The sequence below is a fragment of the Octopus sinensis genome, linkage group LG15 (assembly GCF_006345805.1).
Source record: "Octopus sinensis linkage group LG15, ASM634580v1, whole genome shotgun sequence".
Taxonomy (NCBI): domain Eukaryota; kingdom Metazoa; phylum Mollusca; class Cephalopoda; order Octopoda; family Octopodidae; genus Octopus; species Octopus sinensis.
The window spans coordinates 60,165,028-60,183,025 of record NC_043011.1 but is presented as its reverse complement, the minus strand read 5'-3'; the positions used below and the strand labels follow the sequence as shown (position 1 = coordinate 60,183,025).

At 35.7% G+C, this 17,998-nt stretch overlaps 1 protein-coding gene across 1 annotated transcript in view; it reads left to right on the top strand.

Moving 5' to 3' along the window:
* LOC115219701 (diacylglycerol kinase zeta-like) overlaps positions 1 to 17,998 on the top strand; it is a 545,273-nt gene that overhangs the window by 240,223 nt on the left and 287,052 nt on the right. The window contains exon 5 of the mRNA XM_029789877.2: positions 10,824 to 10,880. Within this exon, the coding sequence (XP_029645737.1) occupies positions 10,824 to 10,880 (57 nt within the window). The remainder of the gene's footprint in view (positions 1 to 10,823; positions 10,881 to 17,998) is intronic.

Sequence of the window (17,998 nt, the reverse complement as noted above, 5' to 3'; positions counted from 1 at the left end):
AATCACATACTCTGCCTAAAGTAAAATAGAAAAAGGACATATTAGATGGTGTGGGCATGGTTGTGTGGTGAGAAGATTGCTTCTCAACCACATGGCTCTGGGTTCAGTCCTACTGTGTTGTCACGTTGTCCATTTGTCTTCTACTGTAGCCTTGGGTCAACTAAAGCCTTGTGAGTGAATTTGGTAGATGGAAACTGAAAGAAACCCATCACGTGTGTGTTTGTTTGTGTCTGTGTTTGTTTCCCTGCTTGACAACCGGTTTTGGTGTGTTTATGTCCCTGTACTTTAGCGGTTCAGCAAAATAGATTGATAGAATAAGTTCCAGGTTTGAAAAATTGTAAGTACTAGGATCAGTAATACATTCAACTAAAACATTTTTCAATGTGGTGCTCCAGCATGGCCGCAGTCTAATGACTGAAACAAGTAAAAGATTGCAGAAAAGATTAGATAATGTCATTGTAGACACTTAACTGTCTGAGGAAAAAAGGGTAAATTTTCGTGGTTGGAATACTTTGGATCAAAGAGAGGCTTTGTCGGGGCTGTCTTAGGACAAAAGACAAACACAAATATAGCAATACAAATGTAGCATAAAATTGTTTTTGAGGAAAAGCTTTTATTCTGTTTTTATTTTAGCTATGAGGAAAAGCAGTGTTCATGACCCTTTACAAGGTCTCCAAGACTAGTAGCTAAGAGGGAGGTGGGTGTTCCCAAACTGAAAACCTTTGCCTAAATGTCTGCAACAGGGTGGGCTTCACAAAAAACATTCAAAGTGCCAGGTGGTGGTGCTTAGTCAAGCAACAAGCTGAGTCTGCTACCCAAGTAGGCTATGGCAAGATTTGAACTCAGAACACAAAGGTCTGGGACAAATGATTGTATAAATTATTTTGATGTAAGGAAGAGGAAAAGTTTAACATATGAGGCAAAAGGCTCAAAGTGAGACAGAATATTTTCTGATAAGCTTTTCATCTGTCTTACTTTTGAAAGGTTCTGCTTCCCATTCAGTCAGACTTCTTTATTTTTTTTTTATTGCAGAATAAATGAAGCTGCAAACTGGCAGAATCATTACCAAGCAAAACTCTTGGCAACACTTGCTCTGACTTTAAGTTCCATAGTTCAAATACTACTGGGGTAGACTTTACTATTCGCATTTTCGGGGTTGATAAAATACCAGTTGAATACTGAAGTAGAGGTAATCGACTAGTCCCCACCCCCAAACCTGAAATTATTGGCTTTGTGCCCAAATTTGAAACCATTATCACGGAATAAAATATTTATTTTATCCCACTATTTAAACTTTACACACGTAGTACTTGCTGATGTGGGCTATTGTCAGTTTCCCCTGATTCCCTTTATTTACAAAAAAAATACGTAGCATGTACTGACATACAAGAGCTATTTGTTAGTGAGATCAGTGAGTATAGTCTCTTCAAAAGAGTTCAAAAAGCAAACTTTTTGTCTTTTTTCCCAAAAATCAATTTTTGCTATGTCAGCTAATTATGGAATATGAAGAATATTGTTTGTAACAAAATATAAAATAATGTAACAAATCGACACTATATTGAGTTTCGGGTTGATATTTTTAGCGATATGAATTTGATTGTATGGTTTGAATGAAAATATCAGCCGGTGTTTATTAAAATTAATCTATAATCTTGTTTCACTTGCCAGATAGAACTGCTTTATTCATATTGATAATCCCTTCAGTAATGAAAAAATACTTATCCATTTCTTCCTATAAATTTTAAGTTTCGATATCTCGGAAAAAATTACTTGGTGTTTGTTTTAAGAGTAAAATAATACAAAAAATTATTGGATGAATGAACGTTGTAGGAACCAATCATGATTAGATCTGGGCCACTAGAAAACATTTTAACAGTAACTGAATAAATAATGACATGTTAGCTTGAAATCAGTGATTGATTATATTTCTCTGGCTTTCATAGGAGTTGGACGATAGACAAATAGGATCATAATCTCATTGGCTAAATGCACTGGCTTTCATTAATACTGCAAATATTTCTTTAAGGCAACTCAGGATGGTCGTGTGATAGGATGCGCTCAACAAATAAGTCAAAGAGTATGGTAGATAAGGCTAGAATGAATTTTGTATATTGCTTTAAATGATTTTGTGAGTTACTGCTTGCTAAAGATCATGTGTGTGTGAGTGTATACACATACATGTATGTATGCAAACATATATATATATATACAAACATATATATATATATATACAAACATATATATGTATAAATGTATATACATATGTATATGTGTGTGTGTATGTGTATATATATATATATATATATATATACAAACATATATATGTATAAATGTATATACATATGTATATGTGTGTGTGTATGTGTATATATATATATATATATATATACATACATATGTATATATATGTGTATATACATGAATGTGTATGTACGTGTATATATATATATATATATACATATGTATATATATGTGTATATACATGAATGTGTATGTACGTGTATATATATATATATATATACATATGTATATATATGTGTATATACATGAATGTGTATGTACGTGTATATATATATATACCAGAGTAAGCACATAAATGCAAAACAAGTGTAAAATATAGTACTCGAATACCAGAGGTAGAGTAAAATATGCTTTATTAAAAAGCAGCAGAAATATCACAAAAACTGTTACTCAGAGTTTCACATTCCCATTCGTCGGACAGTTAACTGTCTGACAAACAGGAATGTGAAACTCCGAGTAACAGTTTTTGTGATATTTCTGCTGCTTTTTAATAATATATATATGTTAAGATGAAATCAGCAGTTGATTAGTCTTTATACAGAATGAGGCAACTGTAATTGTTTTAACAATATATTCTCTAGAATCTTCAGATCAGTGACTGAATATAAAAAAAAAAATCTTCTCAGTAACTTAAAATCTGTTAACATTCCCTAACAGGACTTTTTTTTATTATATATATATACACACATATAACTAAAGAAACAAGACACAAGGATAACTGTGGAGTTTAGTAAACCTGTGAAAGCATATTAGGTGTAACTGTCCTCACTGAAATTGCAGAAAGTCTAGTAAGTGTAGTGTTGGATGTATTGAAATATTGAATTATATTTTAGTTATTTGCTTATGATGAAATATGTTCGGTTTAGTTAATGGAGAATCTATATACCATTTGATAACTGCTGCTGCAAGAATAATGAAGTAGTCACGGCCATTTGGGTTTGGATTTCACTTTGTTGCCATGTGATTTTGAGTTTTATATCACTATTTAGTTAGAGAGAGAGAGAGTGTGTATACAGTTCTTGTGCAATCTGACAAGTGGTCATTCTATAATATATAGAAATGGGGTTCAAAATTTGCTATCATGTACTGAGTGTAAGCAATGCCTGCTCCAAAAAAAAAAAAGAAATAATCATAATAAATAAGTGCAGTGGGATCCCTTGAATGCAGCCAAGAGATATTATAGAGAAGTAGAACTTTACGTCAGGCATGGCCAACCTTTTTTGAGAAGCAGGTCACATGAACCATAGCTCATTATCTGGTGGGCTGCACTACTAAAAATTGCAATGTAATTTTTCATTAGGCATACCATTCAGGAAGTTCTGTGTAAGTTGCCCATGACTGCTTTGAATGTATCTAAGATTGAGAAATAATTATCCTTGTCCTTGAATTTATATCTCTGATTGTTCGTACAGCTTGTTATGAATTGGAAATTAGTGGAACAATTAGTGTTGCATATAAATATTTTGGAAGAAAAAGAGATGCACAGGGAAGTGATGGGGGTGGGTTTTTTTGGTTTTTTTTTTACCTACTTTACAAAGAGCTGGTTATGAATAATATATTAGAGAAATTATTCTGCTTAGCAGCTTTAAATGCAGAATAGAGAGGTTAGAAAGGGATTGAATTAAAGGTGATCTCTTCATTAGGTATTCAATGATACTTTAACTGGAATCACTAGTGAAATTTAAAGAGAGCTGGACATTAAAAGTAGTCACAAATGTGTGTAGGAGAGGCACTTGTACTAATAGGACTGATATGTGTATAGAGGATAACTGGTACAGTATTATTACTGTGTAAGATATTTGTTGGGGCTTAAACTAAAGAAGACAAGGGTTTAAATTTAGAAATAGGCTTAGGGGTTGCTATGTGGCTGGGAAGCTTGCTTCTCAGTCCTGTGGTCATGGGCGTAGTCTCATTTTGCAGCACCTTGGGCAAGTATCTTTTACTATAGCCTCATGCCAACCAAAGCCTTGTGAATGGATTTGAAAGACAGAAAGTGAAACAAGCCCATCATGCTTGTGTGTGTGTGTGCATGCATGAATGTATGTTAGTGTTTGTGTGTGTGCATGAATGTACATGTGGCATGTGTATGTTAATGTGTACTCCTGTCTTGACATCCTGTGATGATTGTAAATGAGCATCACTGTCATACACGTGAGGTCGTTTGTTTCTAGTCTTCCATGAAAAACATGTCAGACCATGAGGAGATGTCACCTTGCTTGGAAATAGGTGAGGCTTAGCAACAAGAAGGGCATCCAACCATAGAAAATATACTTCAACAAATTCCTTATGCCCCTTTCAAGTATACAAAAGTCAACATTAACCCTGTAACATTGGTTGACATATATTCACATGCGTTGTGTACTTGCTTTGAATCAGATCATAAAAATATACCCAGCCCTACCTGCTGAGGTTTTGTACCTGTTTGTGACTCGGTTGATGTAAATATCTGCTATCACTCACAGAATCGATAATAGAGGCCACTGTGCAAATTATAAGGAATCTGATAGGTTTGTGAAACTGTTCATATAAATATTTCCAACTCAGTTCAAGACTTCATCACCATAATAGTATAAAAGCTGCCATTTTGGCTGTTACACCATCATTTCCACTATGAGTTCCTATCAAATTCCTACATGTTCAGCAAATTCTTCTGGTCCTTCACGGAATTTACAGTCACATCCAGCCATGCCAGTTTCGTTGAATTTATGGTCCTTGCAATAACTGTTTACATAAATAAGCAGTGCTTGCTTTAAAGTGGTTGACGTAAATATATGCTGGAACCTTGTTGTGCACTAATTGCTGATCTCAGCCGAGATGATTACTATCAGTGCAACCTAGTTGCCTGATAAAAACCATTGTCCTGGGGTTAAATGATGGTGATGACAATGAATAAAAATGAGACATAAATAAATGTTAAACAGAAAATTGAGTGTCTGTGTGGTAAGTAGCTTGCTTACTAACCACATGGTTCCGGGTTCAGTCCCACTGTATGGCACCTTGGGCAAGTGTCTTCTACTATAGCCTCGGGCCGGCCAAAGCCTTGTGAGTGGATTTGGTAGACAGAAACTGAAAGAAGCCCATAGTATATATGTATATATATATGTGTGTGCATGTGTGTTTGTGTGTCTGTGTTTGTCCCCCTAGCATTGCTTGACAACCGATGCGGGTGTGTTTATGTCCCCATTACTTAGCGGTTCAGCAAAAGAGGCCGATAGAATAAGTACTGGGCTTACAAAGAATATGTCCCGGGGTCGAGTTGCTCAACTAAAGGCGGTGCTCCAGCATGGCCGCAGTCAAATGACTGAAACAAGTAAAAGAGTAAAAGAGTATTAATATAGTTGTATTTTTAAGGAAGCTTGATTAATGAGTAGAACCATAAAGAAATGTTATTAAAATAAAGTTGAAAATTTAATATTGGTTTCAAATTTTAGCACAAGGCCTGCAATTTTATGAAAGGGATAATCTGGTTACATTGATCCCAGTGCTCAACTGGTGCTTATATTATTGACCCTGAAAGGATAAAAAAGTAAAGTTGACCTTGGTAGAATTTGAACTCAGAATGTAAAAATGGTTGAAACGATTCTAAGCATTATGCTTGGCATGCTAATGATGCTGCCAGCTTACCACCTCACTTGAAAATTTAATATTAATTTTCTATATTTTACTGGTTTGTCAACATCTTGGCAATAACTGAAAATTTTTAAAGTTATGCAATCAATCAGATAAACACTCAAATATTCTCTTCTTCGTTTATTGACTTTTTGCCTTTTCTCTCTTAAGTACATTATTTTTGTTTCCATCATTCACACAATTTCAATAAAAAAGGTGTATCAATAGACAATCATCAATAGACAATTGACTCAAATATCACATACAACATTGGCTTCATCTTTCTTTCTTCCAGATGCTTTTAGTATTTGGTTATCATTTTTATTTTTGTTTATTTTTTTTTTTGTCTTGAGTGTAATATATCCATCAATATAAGACCATATTACTCTGCCACAGTGTATTTCAGCTTGAAAATATCCAAAGCTGTCATAGGTAATGCATATTAAAAGAGAAATTTTGACGTAGCTCTTCGTGTAATAGAGTTAAGGATGATAAGTGTTGTGTAAGATTTCTGAAGAAGGAAATACAAATTATATAAATATAATGTTGTATGGGGAATCACAAGTTCAGATTAAGGTCTTTACTCTGACCTCTTTATTCTCACGTAATTTGGCAATCTTTACAGAACTGAATAAAAGCAATTTACTAGAAGTGGTTTAAACATAGATGAACTAGATTTATTCAACTAAATTTATTGAGTTGCTAAAACTAAAGTGGAAATTTGTAGACATCTGTATACGTCAATTTAATGTGAAAGCAAGCCAACAAAAGAACCTCTGTATGGTTGTTGCATGAGCTAAAAACAACAGCCAAAAACCCTTAAATTCTATCATTTTAGCAAAGGAGGAAACTTTCGCTAATGTAAACCTAGATAACTCTAAAAATAGATGGAATTTTCGTAGCTAGAATGCCTCTGATCATAGCTCTACTCAGTCAGCATTGACGTTGGGCTAAGCCACAAGTTTATGTGGAAATATTTTATTGTCTATGTAAAGATTTTGTCTAAAGCTTATGGGATTAAGTGTAGAAGGGGAAATCAAGTCCAGTGATTTTAATATAGAACTTCAAAAGCTGGTGGTTATTATTGGCATATGGAATTAAAGATAAGAAAGGAAGTACCAGGAGATTAATGTACATTAATTTTTGCTGGTTAATGCTTTGAAGAGGAGAATAGATTGAAAGGGAGTTACTATAAGATGCACTTCCACAAAAGGTGGTTTCTACAGAGTTTTTGATATGATCAAGTGTAATGAGATACTGTAATGGAGATAATACAGAGAGGCTGGTGTATCGACTGGATTTGTTTGGTTATCCTATAAAACCTGTGGGCCCAAAGACAAAAACGTTCTTCAAAGTAGAATAGGCAGAGTAACAACACAACAGCAGCTGCATTCATTTATTGGTTATAGTCTTTGGTCTGGCCATGCTGGTGCAACACCTTCATATATGTTAACCACTCATATTGGCCTTACTACATTTTTTTTTTTTTGGTACTTATTCTACTGACATGAAAAGTTAAGTTGGCTTCTTAAAACATAAAGGGATGCAGCTCAACTTGATTTACACTGATAAACACACACACACATCTTAGCCAGTCCTCACTTGTGAAAGAGTATGATGGCTTGGTAACATGTACCATTGTATGCTGATTGTTTGCGGTGCCTTTGTAGACATGAACAGATATAGACAGCCTCTTGACTCTTCCACTCTTTGTCTCTGTGGTATATCCAGGAGGGGACAGCTGGCATGAAATAGAGTTGCACCAGCAAACTCTTGGCTGGTACTCATGTATAGAGTTTAGTAAACTGGAGCAACTTGAAATGAAGTATCTCAGTCAAGGGCACAACACACACTCTGAACCCAGAATTGAACACCTGGCTGTATGACCCTCTAACTACTAGGCCACTTACCTGTGTATGTGTGTGTGTGTGTGTGTGTGTGTGCAAGAGAGAAGGGATTTCTGTATTGATGCCTGCTACCAAAATTTCACTCACAAGGCCGTGATACTGTACCATGACCTCTTCCTTTGTCAAAACCGACAAGAAGCAACCAGAAGATAGGACAGAAGACAGCCAATGTACCATTTAGTGGGATTGAAACTGATAGTATGGGATTGGAACAAAACAGGAAACTTCTTCACTACATAATTATAATTATATCATGATGATGATGATATTTTTTTTTATAAATTGTGTCAGCTCATATATATATATCTCTCAGTTATTACATATTGCGTGAATAATGAAAATTTTACAGATCCAAAAAAACTAAAAAATATATATCTTTTTTTTTTATAATATAAAAAGAAAAAACGTCATCAAATGTTTTGAACCATGTTGCTTTCTTCTAGAATGTCTGTGAACCTGGTTCTTTGAATACTTATGTTTTGTTTCTTTTTCATTGTGTGTTCATTATTTTTATTTTTAACATATTAGGTAATGATGTTTTACATATTCTTTTATTTTGGCTCACTTCCTTCATTGGTTTCAGAACTGTGAAATAACAAGTCAGACAGAATTTTCGTTCTTTTTTTTTCTCATTGCATTTTCTTTTCATTTGTAACTGATCGATTAGATTCATTGCTGATGGATTTTGGAGGCAGGAAGGGGTGTTTGCTCCACTGATTGATTTCATTGCTTTACTGAAATATCTTTTTTTTTTACAACTATATTCAATAATTCTGCTTCACATCTCACCCTGCCACTCCCCACCTCTCTCTCACTTTCTCTCTCTCCCTCTCTCAGGCAGTGAAAGAAGCCTCTATGCATCATAGCTCAACCTGTTATAATTATCAGCCTTAGGCCACCACCATCCCCAAAATGGATGCATTGGACAAAGTAGTTAGGTTACAGGAGTGGCTGTATAGTTAAGAAGTTTGCTTCTTAACCATCTCATTTTGAGTTCAGTCCCACTGCACAGCACTTGGGCAAAGGCCTTCTTCTACATCAACAGCTCAACCAAAGCCTTGTGATTGGATTTCGTGAGCAGAAACTGTGGAAGCCCTTTGTATGTATGTATATGTGTGTGTGTGTATGTAAGTGCTTGTACTCCCCTAATTCTTGACAACCAGTATTGGTTTGCTTATGTCCTTGTAACTGAGCAGTTCAACAAAAAAGTATGATAGAATAAATATCAGACTTTAAAATTAAGTACTAGAATCAATTTGTTTGACTTAACCCTTTAAGGCAGTTCTCCAGCATACCTTCAGTAGAGTGAGTGAAACAACTAAAAGAGTACATACAAAAAGGTAGGATGGCCAAGGCTGGAATGTGTTTGATCACAGATCTGCTTGGTCAGAGCTAAGCTAGATCTACATGCACACATTTTTCTACTAGTTAATATATGTGTGTCCCTATATTTGTATGCTTAAGTAATTGTGAATGTATAGCAAAGAAATTTCTGAGATCAAATATTGAACATTCACAGATAAACAATGTGAAAATAGAAAATGAGAAGTTAAAAAGGAAAATTCTGCAGTTTCAGTAATAATGATTTCTAATTTGGGGATAAGGCACACAGTTTCAAGGGATGAGGGGTTATTAGGTATCATTGACTGCAATACAATCATAAAAACCAGGTGCAGGAGTAGCTCTGTGGTTAGAAGCTTGCTTCCCAATCACATGTTTCTGGGTTCAGTCCTACTGCATGCCAACTTGTGCCAGTTTTTTCTACTATAGCCTCGGTCTTCACCACTATGCCATAAGCCCATGAGCATATGGCGTTGTGGTTAAGAGTGTGGGCTACTAACCCCAAGATTCCAAGTTCGATTCCAGGCAATGACCTGAATAATGATAATAATAATAATAATGAAAATCATCATCATCATCGTTTAATGTCCGTTTTCCATGCTAGCATGGGTTGGACGATTTTACTGAGGACTGGCGAACCAGATGGCTGCACCTGGCTCCAATCTTGATCTGGCAGAGTTTCTACAGCTGGATGCCCTTCCTAATGCCAACCACTCTGAGAGTGTAGTGGGTGCTTTTTACATCGAATTTATGTATGTGTGTCTCTTTACTCTTTTACTTACTTCACTCATTAGACTGTGGCCACACTGGGAAACCACCTTGAAGAATTTTTAGTGGAATGAATTGACCCTAGCACCTCTTTTTTTGTTTTATGTTTGGTACTTATTCTATTGGTAATTTTTGCCAAACTGATAGGTTACAGGGACATAAACACACATCGACACTAGTTGTCAAGTAGTTGTGAGGGACAAACACACACACACATGTATATATCTATCTATCTTTCTATTTATACACACACACACATGCAATTTCAGTTTCCGTCTTCCTCATTTTGGTTAATGCAAGGCTACAGTAGGAGACACTTGTCCAAGGTGCCATGCAGTGGAACTGAACCCAGAACCATGTGTTTGGAAGCAAGTTTCTTACCACACAGGCCCTCCTACGCACACATATGTATATATAAAACATATTTTTGAAGCTACAGTATTCAGCAGTTAATTAATTTTCTTCCTGACTTAATTCAATGTTTCATTGTCTTCGTATTTAATTGAATACAATAATAATTGAAATATCAGAAAATCAAGTTAGAGTTTCTATATTGTGAGCAACTGTGATTTCACTTCATTTCATTTCATTTCATTTCATAAGTTCAAAATACAAGTTCTAACACCCACGAGAAAGGCATGAATGTTTGTCAATCTCACTTCTCCTTCCGTATAAATTCAAGGCTTTATTTTATGTGTTCTTTATTATGACGACAATGACTTTTATTTATTAAATTATTTATTATTTTCTCTTTATTTCTTGAAAACAATATGATTTAGTTTTATGATAGAAATTTAGGTCAGAATCCATGATTTTCCTTTTTCTTTTAATATTTTCATGTGATTGCAGTGTGTGTAATATAAATTTAATGTTTTACTTTATTTGTTTTTCTTTCAGAAAAATATGCGATGCAAGCCGACTTTTAGGGAAGCTGGCGTTCGAAACTATCGAGAGGTAATTAAAATTTAATTAAATTTTCCATCACAGTTTTAATTTGTTCAAGGATTTTGGGCAAACTTGATTGAAATTTAATAACCATTTTTGTAACACCTGACTGTGAAAGTCAATGAAGTAATTAAAGGATATGCTTTGATTTTATGCCAGAAAGGCACACAGGTATAGCCAGGTCGTTACCAAGTTTCTTTTGCAGCCCTCTATGTTTCGAAGGGTGCATCACTATTTACATGTGTCTCTAACTATTAGCATATAGTTGTACATGTGTGAGTGTGTGTATGTGTCTTTTATACAGCTTTTCTTTCATGCTGTACATTTTTAAAAATTTCATTTTACTTGTTTCAGTCATTGGGCTGCAGCCATGCTGGAGCAACCCTATTAAGGGTGTAGTTGATCAAACTGACTCCAGTATTTATTTTAAGCTTATTTTTTATTCTGTCAGTTTCTTTTGTCAGAACCGTTAAGTTACAGGAACATAAACAAACCAACACCTGTTGTCAACACTAGTGTGGGATAAACACAAAGTCATGCATATGCTGAGACTCCCTTCGGTCATGACTGACCATGAGATTGCACCTAGAAAGTTACCCTCCGAGGCACAAGTCCGAGCAAGTTGTTTATAGAAGACCTGCAGTTGCCCATGCATACCGTCCTCCCTTCTCGACGCCACCAAGGGAAAGGCAAAGGGACCGATACAGCTTGGCACTTGTGACGTTGCAGCTCATTTCTACAGCTGAGTGGACTGGAGCAATGTGAAATAAAGTGTCTTGCTCAAGAACACAACATGCAGTCCAATCCGGGTATGGAACTCACAGCCTCATGATCATAAGCTCGACACTCTAATCACTGAGCCATGCGCCTTCGCAACATGCATATAGAGGCGTACATATATGATGGGCTGCTTTGCGTTTCCGTCTGCCAAATCCACTCACATGGCCTTGGTTGGCCCTGGGCTATAGTAGAAGATACAGTGGGATTGATTATCTAATGGATTTATCTTTTATCTTTTACATGTTTTAGTCATAATAATGTGGCCATGCTGGGGCATTGCCTTGAAGAATTTTTAGTGGAACGAACCATCCCCAGTACTTTTTCTTTTTTTTTTAAGTCTGGTACATATTCTGTTGGTCTCTTTTGCAAAATCACTTAGTCATAGGGACGTAAACACACCAACACCAGTTGTCAAGCAATAGTGGGGGACAAATACAGACCCAATGACACCCACACACCCACAGATATATATATATATATATATATATATATATATATATATATATATATATTGGGCTTCTTTCAGTTTCTGTCTACCAAATCCACCCACAAGGCTTTGGTTGGCCTGAGGTTATAGTAGAAGACATTTGCCAAGGTGCCATGCCATGGGACTGAACCCAGAACTACATAGTTGGGAAGTAAGCTTCTTAGTACACAGCCAGTGTGTACTAAATTTCAAGTTGATTATCACCAAAGTAAAACGATGTTACATTCTTGCATTTGACTGTTTGCGTCTTTATCCTTGTGTGCATGCATGAGTGTTTGTGTATACATTTATCTCTGTGTGTGCATGTGTGTGTGTGTGTGTTTGGTCTTCTTGATAAGAGCTGATGGAGACAGCAGAGACAGAACTGTGATAACTATAATGGTCCCTTCAGTTTATTTAGATATATTATTCTTCATGTTTCTTTTCTTGCTTTCTTATATTGTTTAACCCAAACTTTGTATATAAATTAGGTGAATGTAAATTTACATTCTAGCATTAATGGTAGTGTGCATGTGTGTGTGTGTGCGTGTGCATGTGTGTGTGTGTGTGTGTGTTTCAGATTAAATCATAGCATTTTCATTGGTTGATGGAACATTGACGTAAAACCAGTTTCACTTCCTGGTTGTTTCACACCTGCCCTGCACAAGAGAATGATTCTGAGTGTATCATACATTTCATTAGTCATATGGCCTACCTATAAGAACCTATATTGTATTATTTGCATCACTCTCTTTATATGTATCTCTCTCTCTCTCTCTTTCTCACCCTCCTCTCATTACTAGGATTATCTATGAAACTGGATCAAACCATTTTTGTGCTGCCAGGCATCTCTTTTTCGGGTCACTTGTATTGTCACCTATCATTTACTCATTCCTCCTTCTTCTATTTTTGTCCTAATAACACTGTCTCTGCCATCATACTCTGCCTTTTTTCTTTTATCACTTCTCTCTCTCTCCTCCTCCTCGTCCTCCTCCTCAGTCTCATCTGAGAAAACGTAGATGTCTTGAGGTACCAAATACTCTCTACATTTACAATGTACAAGACTTTGTATGAAAGCAGGGGCTGCCAATAAAAAACTGATTCAAACTGTGACTACCTGTCCAACTCATGCCAGTATGGAAAGCAGATGATGATGAGGAAGATGAAGACACACACGCGCATGTGTGTGTGTGTGTGTGTGTGTGTAGCCATTGCTAAGTCATACTGGAGTTGATATGATCAACTAAGGATATTGAAGTAGTGCCCCAGCATGGCCACAACCCAATCAATGAAACCAGAGTAAAAGAGTAAAAGAGAGAAGGGTTGTCTTATGGAGATAGAGAGTATAAGTATGTTCACAGTTTAGAATTATGGTGTTGAGGTGTTACTTTAGTATGTAATGTTATGAATGTGGATGGGGAAAAATGAGGTTCAGATCAAAGTTGGTGATATAATTTATCCACTTACGTGTCATATTGGCTTTAGAAAACTAATTAGCTGATTAGTTTCTGATTAAGTGGAGCAGATAATTAATGACTTATGACTGTTTAAGAAGAAATATAAGTGAAGAAGTGTAAGAAAAAAAAAAAAAAAAGTGAAAAGGTGATGAGCAGTTATAGAAAAATGATGTAAATTGGAATTTTCTGTTCACATCAATAACAGAATAAAAGAGTTGAAATAGTCATCAACTGAAATAAAATATTGAAGTTAAAAGATATTTTTGGTTAAGGGTCAGATTTTGTAGTCAGGTCAACATTCTAACTAGATATGATAGATAGTAGACATATGTTTTACTATTCCAAGAATGGAGTTTTCTTATCCACGAACCAAGCAACCACTCTAGTATGAGTGGTATGATAAAATAGATTCAGTACATGTAAAATGGTTGATGGTGAGAAAGGCATCCAATTGTGAAAAAAGAAAATGAAAGTAAAACAGGTCAAAAAACAAGACATTCTTGTTGGCAAGGTTTTTTTGTTTTTTTTTAATTTTTTATATCTTCTCTCTCTGTTGTTGCGACAAAGGATGATGACAAGCATTGATATGCAGATATCAAATGATGATGATGACATTAACAATCTGCTGCGACTTGAAAAGAAAAAAAAAACAAAAAGGTCATGGAAAAACTAGACACAATCATTAATTATACAGATCAGTTGATAGAATTGGAATTATGAGCTAGAAATCTAAGAATCTAGTGTTTCAAATATGCTATTGATGTGTACTGAGGACCAAAGACAAACTGGAAAAAATGTTTAGCAAAGTAAAGCATTTTGTGATGTTTTTGCTGAAGCACAAGACCTCCTATACTTATACGGGAAATAAAAGAAGAAAGTTTTGATGTCCGTACATTCTCTATGTTTATTATGAAATGAAATTGTTTTTGACTTTCTAAACATGGTTCCATGTTTTATTCAAAAACAGTGATGGAGGAACCATTTTTGCCCTTACCATCCATAATATTCTTCCTCCACAATTTCTTCCGACTTGGATCTCCTAACACATCTTTCTCCAATTCTTATAATCCAAGTTTGGAGGCACAATGGCCCAGTGGTTAGGGCAGTGAACTCATGGTCATAGGATCACGGTTTCAGTTCCCACAATAGGTGTTGTGTTTATTGAGTGAAAACACCTAAAGCTTCACAAGGCTCCAGCAGGGGGTGGTAGTGAACCCTGCTGTATTCTTTCACCACAACTTTCTCCCACTCTTTTTTCCTGCTTCTGTTGTACCTGTATTTCAAAGGGCCAGCCCTGTCACATTCTGTGTCACACTGAATCTCCCCAAGAACTATATTAATAGTACACGTGTCTGTGGAGTGCTCAGCCACTTGCACATTAATTTCACGAGCAGGCTGTTATGTTGATCGGATCAACTGGAACCCTCATTGTCGTAACTGACAGAGTGCCACATGCATTATATGTCTATACCAATGAAATCATCTCTCATGCACATGACATCGTTAAGCTCAATAACTTTTAACGCTGTACCACAATACAATTCACTGGACCTAAGGTCAAGGAACTGCAACTCCCATGTTTATGCTGTGTCAGTTGCCCTATTTCTGCTATGTCCACCATTAGATTTCACACATTAGACAACTAAGGAGGGAATCTGTTTGAATCCACTCACTCTGCTGGAACTGAGCAGCAAAATCTCTCTCTCTCAAATACCCAATATTTTCAAAATAAAGTACAAAATAGATATGTTGTCTAAAAAATAATACAAAGGTAGGATTGTCATTGTTAGCCACCATTGTTAGTCAGGCATCTGCTCAGTCAACTGCAGGTTGACCTGGGGTTTAAAAGAAAAACAAGAATAAGCTGGACAATGAAGAGAAATGCAATTTGCTCAAACTGCTACATTCTAAGTCAGTGTGAACTTATGATGGTCACTGAACCTCTGGATCATTTAGTCATTTCACTAAATGCCAAATGCTTTCTCCTATAAAACCAACTGGGAATGTACAATAACAACAATGTTAACAGTTTTAAACTATAGACTAACGGTGTTTCCTTTTACATAAGTGTTAAAAACAGCACTGTGGTTAAAAGGTTTTATTCAGCAGAGAAATGATGTTTCACAGATATTTTTTGTTTTTCAGCCTGAATAACCAATTATTTTGCAGGTAAATGTTTTCTCTCTGCATCATAGAAATATTGAATTATCACATCCTGTTTACAGTCTCTACACAAATGAAAGTTCACTTCTGTTATTGACTTGGGTTATTCAGGTGATTTAGTTGGTGTTTGTTGTAAGGTCATAAGAGGTTAATATATTTTTAAATAACTAGAAGTTTGGCAATTCCTGTTCTGGCTAAACAGTTTGGAATCTATCAAATATGGGAAATTTGTGTCTCAGAAATTCAATTTGATGTAAATTGGGAGAATCAAAAATGACCACAAAATGGAAATTAATTTTCTATGAATTTACAAGAATTCACCAATGTGAAATTGGTAAATCATGCATTTCTATATTTAGATTGATATATAAACCTGTGAATGAATTATTTCTGAAGAATTATTAAGTTGATCACCTATAGATGTTTAGAAGTTTTGAAACTTGTTACAGGCAAAGAATGCTACAGACCACAATTGGGACAGACATGACTGAGATTAAGAGATTTACTTTGCACTTAAATGGTCCCAGGTCAAATCCCACTGCTTGGTACCTTGAGCAAGTATCTTCTACCATTATTTTGGTTGGTCAATTCCTTGTTAACAAAATTTAGTAAACCAAAACTGCAGAAATGTGTCATTATACATATATGTGTGTGTATATTTGGTCAACATATATCTTTCTCCTGTAATTTGGGTGTACAGCCCCCTTCTCCCACCTTATTACATCTTTCTCTTTCTCTTTCTCCCCCCCTCTCTCTCTCTCTTCCTCTCTCTCCCTCTCTCTCTCTCCATCTGAGGTAACCATATTTCTCTTCTAATACAAGACTTTTTCTATCCTTCAATACTGCTCCCCCCTCTCCCAGTTGAGGGGTCTTGTTCTGCAAGTTACTTGATGACCTCACCACTTCTGGTGCCACATCAAAAGCACCCAGTACTTTGTAAAGTCGTTGGTGTTAAGAAGAGCATCCAATAGTTGAAATCTTGCCAATAAACAAAGAGCAGATCTTGGTGCAGTCTTCAAACCTGTCAGTTCCTGTCAACCTGTCCTACCCATGCCAGCATGGTAGGCAGAGGCTAAATGATGATGAAGATATCATGGAAGGATGTAAACATGAGAGAAAGAAAAAAGAAAATAGTGCTGTTTTGAGTACTCAGCTTGTTTTGCTCATTTTTGGTGGAAGCAAACAGAAAGGCAAAACGTTGCTTCCAGAACTATAGGCTATATACCAATGTTAGAAAGCATTATTATTATTATTATTATTGAGTAAGAGAGCAGTGCATACCATCAAAGTGACACTGGGGTACAAATATATGAAGCCCAGTACACCCATCATGACTACCCATCTGATAAGGGTACACTAGGCACATGCATCACAACCATATGTGTGCGACATGGTGATCTCATATCAAGATAAACAGCACATGACCTTGCAGGTGGGTCCCAGTTAGAATTTTCTTCTGGTGGAGTAACCCATCCCACTCAAAAGGTCCCTGAATAAGGATTGTTTAAGGATGTTGAATGAACCACCCATGTTTCCAAAGGTAAATTATCCAAACCTGTAAGAATTCCTTTCAACACACGGCTATGATGCTTTCCCACTATCTCTGCTCGTGATCAGAAATGCACATATCGTCAGCCACCAAAGGACATGCTCAACTGCTTAAGGTCAAACAACTGACAAGCAAATCTGTGGTATTGAGCAGAATATTTGCTGTAGCCCATCTTTTATACCAAGACAAAACAATGTACATGATAACACTTCCAATCAATTAAGATCAGAAGCCACAAGAGCCACTGCCTAGTACTGTTGTTGTTGTTGTTATTATTATTATTATTATTATTATTATTATTATTATTATTATTATTATTATTATAAAAGATATCATTATTTCATATACTTTCCAGAGCAATGATCATTACACATTAGTATGATAAGCATGTAATGTAGTGGGATTCAGTAATATTGATTTAAAGGAAAATAATAATGCTGTGGTTTTTCTTTAACCTTAATGATAACATTCACAAAATGAACCAATCAGAGATTATCTGCTATGGAGTTACTTGGCATGCTAGAAATACAAACTAAATCTCTCTCAAATTCTTTGCTTGGAAAGAGCTCTCCTAATTGGAATCAAAAGGTGAGGAAGTCATGTATTAATGAAGTTTTAGATTCACACCACATCTCAGATTTCGTTTCTACCCTTTTCGTTTCTACGTTTGTTGACCGGCAACAATTTAAATGGAACATCCCTGGGATCAACC